The 8,336-nt window shown below is 39.5% G+C and overlaps 1 protein-coding gene across 2 annotated transcripts in view; it reads right to left on the reverse strand.

Annotated features, from left to right (window-relative positions):
• Window positions 1-8,336, reverse strand: part of CENPU (centromere protein U) — a 46,761-nt gene that overhangs the window by 13,564 nt on the left and 24,861 nt on the right. For both annotated transcript variants that reach the window (XM_006160440.3, XM_006160439.3), the window contains exon 8: window positions 7,562-7,670. In XM_006160440.3, the coding sequence (XP_006160502.1) occupies window positions 7,562-7,670 (109 nt within the window). The remainder of the gene's footprint in view (window positions 1-7,561; window positions 7,671-8,336) is intronic.

Below are 8,336 nucleotides of genomic sequence, written 5' to 3' on the forward strand. Positions count from 1 at the left end.
CTTCTCTCTCCTTGGGAGAGTGCACATGCCTTACAGCAATTTATAAAAACAAAACAAAACAAAAAAAAACAAAACCACACAAACGATATTAAAATAACTTAAGAATTCAACATGTGGGATAAACAGCAGAATGGATATATCTGACCAACTAGCAAATATTCTAATATTTCCTCCAGACTGAGGAAATATTCTAGTGACTGAAACAAAGGACAATGATATAAAAATTTTTTAAAAGCAGCCTAGACAAAGTAGTGTACAGATAGTGCCACCAGAGGAGAGGCTGCAAGTCACACAAGAGGGACATGTTTGGTCCCCAGGCCAGCCTAAATATGCACCGGTAATTCTAGCTAACTGGAGGTGGCGCATGAGGATAGCAACATGGTGAGACCTTGTCAAAAGTACCTTTGTGAGGAAGTGAAAACACCAGCACTGGGAACATGGCTTGGAACAGCCTCACATTTGTCGTCTAGGAATCCGAGACGCTGGTTAGACTGCCAGGGCTTTGACAGGAATGTCAGATCTCAAGACAGGACCAGATAGCTAAAAAACTAAGGCGAAGTTTATAAAAGCCACAGAAGCCCATGAAATGTTTGCCTAGTACCTTGAAAAAAACAGTTCTGCCTTGCAGCCCAACACCCAGTGAAAAGCCAGAATCCATGTGCATCCGAGGTGGGCCTAACCCTGCCCCTTTAACCAGAAAAAGCCTCTGCCCCAAGCCCCTCCTTCTAGCCCAACACCCAGCAAAAAGCCAGGTGGGGTGGTCTGTCTTCTTTCTGTCTCTGTCTCTCCCTTTCTCTCGAATTCCTGTCTCTTGTCTCTGACCTCTCCTTTCTCTTGCTAATTTAGGAATTCATGTGCATCTGAGGTTGTCCTACCACACTGTTGCAGCTCTCATTTTTTTTGCCTTTTTGTAAATAAAATTTTTTTTCCCTTTTCATTGTTTTGTCTTTTTTTTTTTTTTTTGTATTTTCCACTTTGTTTCCTTTCTTTTACTACTTCCTCAACTTGCTTCTCACCTTCTACAGACTGAGTGTCTAGGCAGGACTATAGCACAGTAGTGAAACATCTGAGTACTTTAAACCTCCCCAGCTCAGTCCAGGTGCTCCTATCCCCTTAAAACTGTGAGGCCTTTGTAATATCCAGCTCCACTGAAAGAAGTGCAGGTTGCTTGGTGAAGATAACAGAAATGGAAGTGAAGAAAAATTGCAGGTCCTCTCTTTCCACACGCCTCTAACACCCAGAGTTAACTCCAATAAGGTAGGAAGTAATATATAATCCATCAGATGACCATAAACCGCAACCGCAGAGGCACAAGAAGTATGGGAAATTATGAAAATCTCTCTCCCTCAAGGGGGAAGAACAGCCCTTCATCATCCACAGATGATACAATGGAACTCGTGGAAATGGCAGATAAAGAATTTAGGAGATTCATAGTGACAAAGCTAACAGAGATGCAAGAGAAGAGAGATAATGAACTGCAGAAGATGCAGGAGAAAAGAGACAATGATTTCCAGGAGGTGAGGAAGTTCTCCCACGATCTCAAAGAGGTAATTCACACCATAAAAAAAATCAAACGAAACTGTTAGAGATGAATGCTATAATATAGGAACTCAACCTCCCTTGAAAGTATTAAAAGCAGATTAGATCATGCAGAAAACTGAATCTTAGATGTAGAAGATAGAATCTCTGACCTGGAAAAATTCACCAAAAAGACAGAAAATAACCCAAAATAAGAATAATATACAAGTAGTACTAGATAGTACTAGATACCATTAGACACCCAAACATCCAGATAATCGGTATCCTAGAAGGTGAAGAAACTAATCAGGGCATTGATAATCTATTCCATGAAATCCTGGAAGAAAACTTTACAAACCTAGAGAGGCATTCAAAGACCCAGACCCAAAAAATACAAAAAACCCCACCAAGAGTCAACCTAAGAAGATCTTCGCCAAGGCACATCATAGTCAGATTGACCAAAACCATAGACAGAATAAGATAATAAATTTGTCAAGAGAAAAAGTGTCCAGTTACTTTCAAAGGATATACTATCAGGCTAACATCGGACCTCTTGTTGGAAACAATGCAAGCAAGGAAAGAATGGGAAAATATATTCAAAGTGTTAAGTGAAAACAATTTCAACCAAAAATACTGTATCTGGCAAAATTATCCTTCATGTGAGAAGAAAAGATAAAAATATTCTCAGATAAACAAAAACTGAAAGAATTTACCCATACCAGACCAGCACTTCAAGAAGTTTTGAAGGGAGCACTTTAAAACTAAAGAAAAACTGGGACTAGCAGGTGGTGTGGTGGTGGGGACCAGCAGGTGGCGTGGTGGTTAAGGCACTGGACACTCCCACATGGCCAGCCAGGGTTCAAGTCCTGAATCTTGCTTTCTCACTTCTTCTCTCACTCTCACCCTCTGTCTCTCTCTGGTCAAATTTAAAAAAAAAAAAAAGAAAATGAATGAATAAAATAATTATTTTAAATAAATAAATAAATAAAACTAAATAAAAACTAAAGACAGAGAAGAGAACAAAAAATGACCAAGAAAAAGGCGAACTTAATGATAGGGACAAGTTCTGAAATATCAATTATAATGTTGAATGTTAACGGAAAGATCAGACCACAATAACACTGCAAATTCAACCAAAGAGAGATTACACAAGACAACTGGTGGAATAGAATTCTAGTACTTTTTTCTAAAACATTACTGATTTTCTACCATGCTTTGTCTTCCAGATTTAAGGATTTTTGTTTTCTTTTGAGTTGTTGGATTTGGCAATTTGTTAAGAAGAATAATTTTAAAAATTGAAACATACTTTTCTTCCTTCCTGATCCCATTGCAATTGGAAAATATTTGTTAGCATTCTTATTTTGTGACAGAATGGTTATTTGCGTAAGTTCAATAAGATAGAATCTGTTGCCTTGCATCAGAAATTGAATTCTTATGGGGCTTTGTGCAAATAACAGACCAAATTGAGATTAACTTTTTTTTTTTTTTTTGGCAAATAAGTTAGTTTAGACCTCTTTCTAGTAAAAGGGAGAATGGAGAGCGAAATAAAAAAATGTTCCTGAAGAAAATGACAGTGCACTTGTCACTAGACTCTAGCTTTGTCCATACTTTAAGATCTTCTGTGAATCAATAAAATATGGAAAAAAAAAAAAAAGTTTAGTACAGAAGGGGGTGAGGGGATACGGAAAGGAAAAAATGGGTAAAACTATGCTTAATTTACAAAAATAAGTTATTTGCTGATGATAATGTATATAGTAATGTTCTTGGGCTTGACTGACATGCATGGTATTTGTGTTAGAAAAAGAAATGTATACTGTAAAGATGTGATAAAATGTAAATTAAAATTAATTAATTTAAAGTTAATTAATTGTAATAATAAATTGCCAAAATGTTAAAAACAAAACAAAACAAAAAAACAACCTATACGAGATAGGTACCTCTTCAGTTCCCATTCTCTTATAAAGGAAAAAAGCAAATTAGGACAAAATTATTTTTAATCCTTAGAATTAAAAGAAAGCCTTAGAGCACCAGTAGGTAGCATGGTGGTTAAGGCTCTGGATCCCACGTGGCTGACTCCATGTTTTCAGTCCCAGACTCTGTGGCTTGAAAATCACACTGAGTGTGAGTACATGTATACCCCGAATCCCGAGAGAAGGGACTGTAGTATGGCCATCCCTTCTGAGAGATGAGTTCTCCCTTTCCTGTTTTTCTCTGTCTCTCTTTGACAAGCACACACACCATATGGGAAAAATCTAGAAAAGAAAAGAAACCTTAGAATGAAAAGAACAGCCCCAAGATAATGAAATTTAAGAACACCAAAAACATGATATTCTAGGGAACCAGCAGTTAGCGTAATGGCTATGTCATTGGACTCCCACATAGTGGACCACGGTTCACGTCCTGGACCCAGTGGCTTAAAACTCACGCCGGGCGCGTGTGCGTGTGTGCCCAAGATCCCGAGAGGAGAATGGAGGAGAAGGAATTGCGGCGTGACCATCCCCCCTGGGGGGTGATTTCTCGCTTTCTGTCTCTATGTCTCTCTCTGTCTGTCTGGCGAGCGCATGCACCCTATAGCAAAAACCTCTCCAAAAAAAAACAAAAAAACAAAACAAAACACAATATTCTAAATGTTTATAGTGAGACAAACTAGATCACATATAGAAAAACAATCAGAGGCCCAGTGGTTCTGGTGGTAGTGTCTTGATTTGCACTGCTGGAAGCCAACCTGAAATATACCAGGAGCATGCACATCTAAGACCCTGCCTAGCTGAGGAAGGGGACCATCGTGAGATGACACCTCATCAAGGGTGTCTGCCTTTGTTTCATACTCTCTTTCTCTCAAGAAAGATAGAAATAAACTCAAAAAACATAAAAGACATCAAAAATTTCCCAAAACAGGGACCAGCAGTTAGCATAATGGCTATGGTGCTGGACTTCCATGTAGCTGACCGCGATTCGAGCCCCAGACCCCGTGGCTTAAACTCAAACCCCGTGTGTGTGCATGTGTGCCCAAGATCCCAAGAGGAGAATGGAAGAGACAGGATTGTGGTGTGGCCATCCCTTGGGGGGCGGGGGTGGGGATTGATTTCTTGCTTTCTCTCTCTGTCTCTGTCTTTCTGGCAAGCGCAAGTGCCCTCTAGCAAAAACCTCTCAAAAAAAATTTTTTTTCCCCAAAACACTAAATGCAAAAGAATACAAAGGAGTAGTGTTTTTAGAGTAGCTAAGGAAAGTAATTTAGAACCAAGAATATTATATTCAGCTAAATGGTTAAATTCAAGGATATAATCCCAATAGTCAAAAGTGTAGAAGCTTTGTAACATAAAGAGCCAGACCGAGGTGTTTGATGAAGTACTTAAAAAAAGAGAAGCGATCTAGAGGATTTTTAAAGAAAATATATGAAGTAATCTTAGTAAGGTTTGTTACAGTATTAAAAAGAGAGAGAGACAAACATACATAAGGCAGAAATGAGGAAATATTATCTGTCTGAAGCCAAAATCAAGTCTTTATGTATTATAAATATGAAGGAGAATGGCGAAATAGAAGAGTGAGAGAGCATACCAGAGTTCTAATTTTTTTTTTTAAGAGACATTTTTGCTATAGGGCTTGTGTAGTTGCCGGAGAGACAGAGAGAGACAGAAAGTAAGAAATCAGCCCCCCAGGGGGGATGACCACACCACAATCCCTTCTCCTCCATTTTCTTTTCAGGATTTTGGGCATGCACACACACGCGCCTAGCATGAGTTTTAAGCTGCTGAGTCTGGGAATCAAACTGCGGTCGACTATGTGGGAGTCAATGATGTAACCATTACACTATCTGCTGGTCCCCAAAAGTTCTAATATTAAAAGTGGCGAGTTAGGGGGACCAGCAGGAGGTGTGGTGATTAAGGCACTGTGGACTCCCACATGAACAACTGTGGTTCAAATCCTGGACCTGGCAGCTTGTTTTCTCACTTTCTCTCATTCTCTGTCTCTCTCTAGTGAGCATACATGCCCTATAGCATATTAAAATACTACTACTAAATAAAATTAAAATTATTCTTTTTAAAAAGCAGGAGTTATAAATACTTTTACTTAAGTTAGAAAAGGTTTAAAACATCAAAGAGTAGAACAAAATAATTTAAAGAAGTAAAAACAGTATTGTTCCAAATACATAGATAATTAGAATAAATGTTAATGTACTAAATTCAACAGCTGAAATCCAAAGACTGGGTTTTAGAAGATTTAGAAGGCCGAACCACAGTGGCAAAGGCAGTAGAGTATCACTGTAAGAGCTGAGGCCACATAAGAAGTCCAGGTTTGGATCCTGTACCGACCTAAGCAGACCAGGCACAGTAGCGCATGCCTGTAACACTAGCTCATTGGGAGGCTGGGGCAGGGGACAGGGACAGTGAGACCCTGTCAAAAATATCCCCTACACACAAAAAAAAACAAAAAAAGATAAATATTAAGGCTCAAGAATGCACAAAAGTCAGAAGTAAAAGAAAGTAAAAACTTAAAAAAAAAATCTAGGGACTAGCAGTTGGCATAATGGCTCTGTTGCTGAACTCCCATGTAGCCAACCGTGGTTTAAGTCCCGGACCCGGTGGCTTAAACTCACACTGGGCGCGGGGGCGTGTGCGCCCAAAACCCAAGAGGAGAATGGAGAAGGGATTGCAGCATGGCCATCCCCCCTGGGGGTGATTTCTCGCTTTCCGTCTCTCTGTCTTTGTCTTCCTGGCGAGCACACGCACCATATAGCAAAAATCTCTCCAAAAAAAAAAAAAAAAAAAAAACTCTAGCAAATGCTAGCAAAAAAAGCTAGTGACATAGAATCAGATACAATAGATTTTAAGACAAAAAAAGCATTTTTAGGAATGGAGGGGATTACCATAAAATATTCAATCTGCAAGACAGAGCAATTTTAAAGATGATGTTCTTAATAAAATTGTCTCTAAATATATCCAGCACAAATTGATAGAAGTACTAGAAAAAATCAAATAATTACTGATTCCATATGGATCCAATATTCAGAGATCCCCCATAAGTCAGGCCACAAAGCCTAAAATTTTTAAAAATAAATATCATCATACAATGATCTTAGGTCACAATGCAGTTGAGACAGAAGGCTAACACAAACATATAAATGAAAATGCCATACACTGGATATACAGAAGCATATGGCTGACGAGATGGTACAGCAGAAACTCAATGCTCCAAGAAACTGAGGCCACCGAGGAAGGTCCTGCATGATCCTGGCTAACTGAGTCTGGGGATGGATTGTGGCATGAGGACCCTGGGGGGGTGGGGAAGGGGGCTGTCAGTCTGTCTCTCTCTCTCTCTCTCGTGGAAGAAACAATTAGATAAATCTAAAACAAAGATACTGTTAATCAAATGATTAGAGAAAAAATTATCATGGAAATGTAAAAATATCTAAAACATGATAATAAAAATAAGAATAAAAATACTACGTGGCAGGACCAGCACGTGGTATAGTGGTTCAAGTGCTGGACTCCCCCATGGCCAACCATGGTTCAAGTCCCAAATCCAGCAACTTAAAACTCATGCTAGGCCTGTGTGCGTGCATGACCAAAATCGCAGAAGAATGAAGGAAAAGGGATTGCAGCATGGCCATCCCCTCTGAGGGGTGATTTCTCACTTTCCCTCACCATCTGTCTCTTTAGTGAGTGCATGCACCCTACAGCAAAAATCTTAAAAAACAAAACAAAACAAAACACTACATGTCAAAAACTGAGGGGGCCAGCTCTCTAGCTCAGTAGTTAAGGAAGTGAGATCCCACATGGCTGACAGTGGTTCAAATCCCAATTCTAGCAGCTTGAACAACATGATGGGTACGTATCTGTGCGTGCCCAAAATGTGATGGGATGGAGAAATGGAGGAAAACAGATTGCAGAGTGATCGTGCCCCATTGGGGAGTGCTCTCTTTCTCCCTTTTAGTGAGTACGCCTGCTCTCTAGCAATTAAGAAAAATAACAAGGGTGGGCTAAAGTGGCTCATTAGGGACATTCATTAGGGACATATATTACGACACTATTGAAAGACTTACTTATACTCTAGGAAGATTTTCTCAAATGCAGACAAAACAATATCCAACTCCATGATGTCACCGGTTTTCTTTCCTTCTAGACACCAAATATGCATACTGCTGGAAAGATCTGGAATATAAAGAGAAGTCAGTTTAATATACTGATTATTCACAATTGGCTCTAGATGAAAAATTCTGAAAGCCTAAAACAAAAATAGTTCCACCAAACTGCTAAAGATGGCTACAGTTGAAGAATCACACAGGAAGGGACCGGCAGTTAGCATAATGGCTATGTCGCTGGACTCCCATGTAGTCGACTGTGGTTTTTGTGCCCGGCCCCGGGGGCTTAAATCAATCTCCGGACGGCACGTGTGCGTGTGTGCCCAAGATCCCAAGGGGATAATAGGGGAGAAGGGATTGTGGCGTGGTCATCTCCCCTGCGGGGTGATTTCTCGCTTTCCATCTCTCTGTCTCTCTCTGACTTTCTGGCGAGCGCACATGTACTATAGCAAAAACCTCTCCAAAAAAAAAAAAAAAGAAAAAGTATAAATTACTATAAATGTAATAAATACCCACATTTTCTGTATAATGTTAACATGAGCCCATTCTTCTTCCATAATTTAGTCCTTATTTATTTATTTAGTCCTTATTATTCATCCTTTTTTATCTTTTTCCATTATTTAGTCCTTATTTATACGGTCAACTGATGAGCATACTCAGAGTTCATTTCCAGATTCACACTGACCTGAGCTTAGCCCCTGCCTGTGGTGGACTAATGATAGCCATAAGCTACTCG

This window comes from Tupaia chinensis, unplaced genomic scaffold (genome assembly GCF_000334495.1).
Source record: "Tupaia chinensis unplaced genomic scaffold, TupChi_1.0 Scaffold000685_1, whole genome shotgun sequence".
NCBI lineage: Eukaryota > Metazoa > Chordata > Mammalia > Scandentia > Tupaiidae > Tupaia > Tupaia belangeri.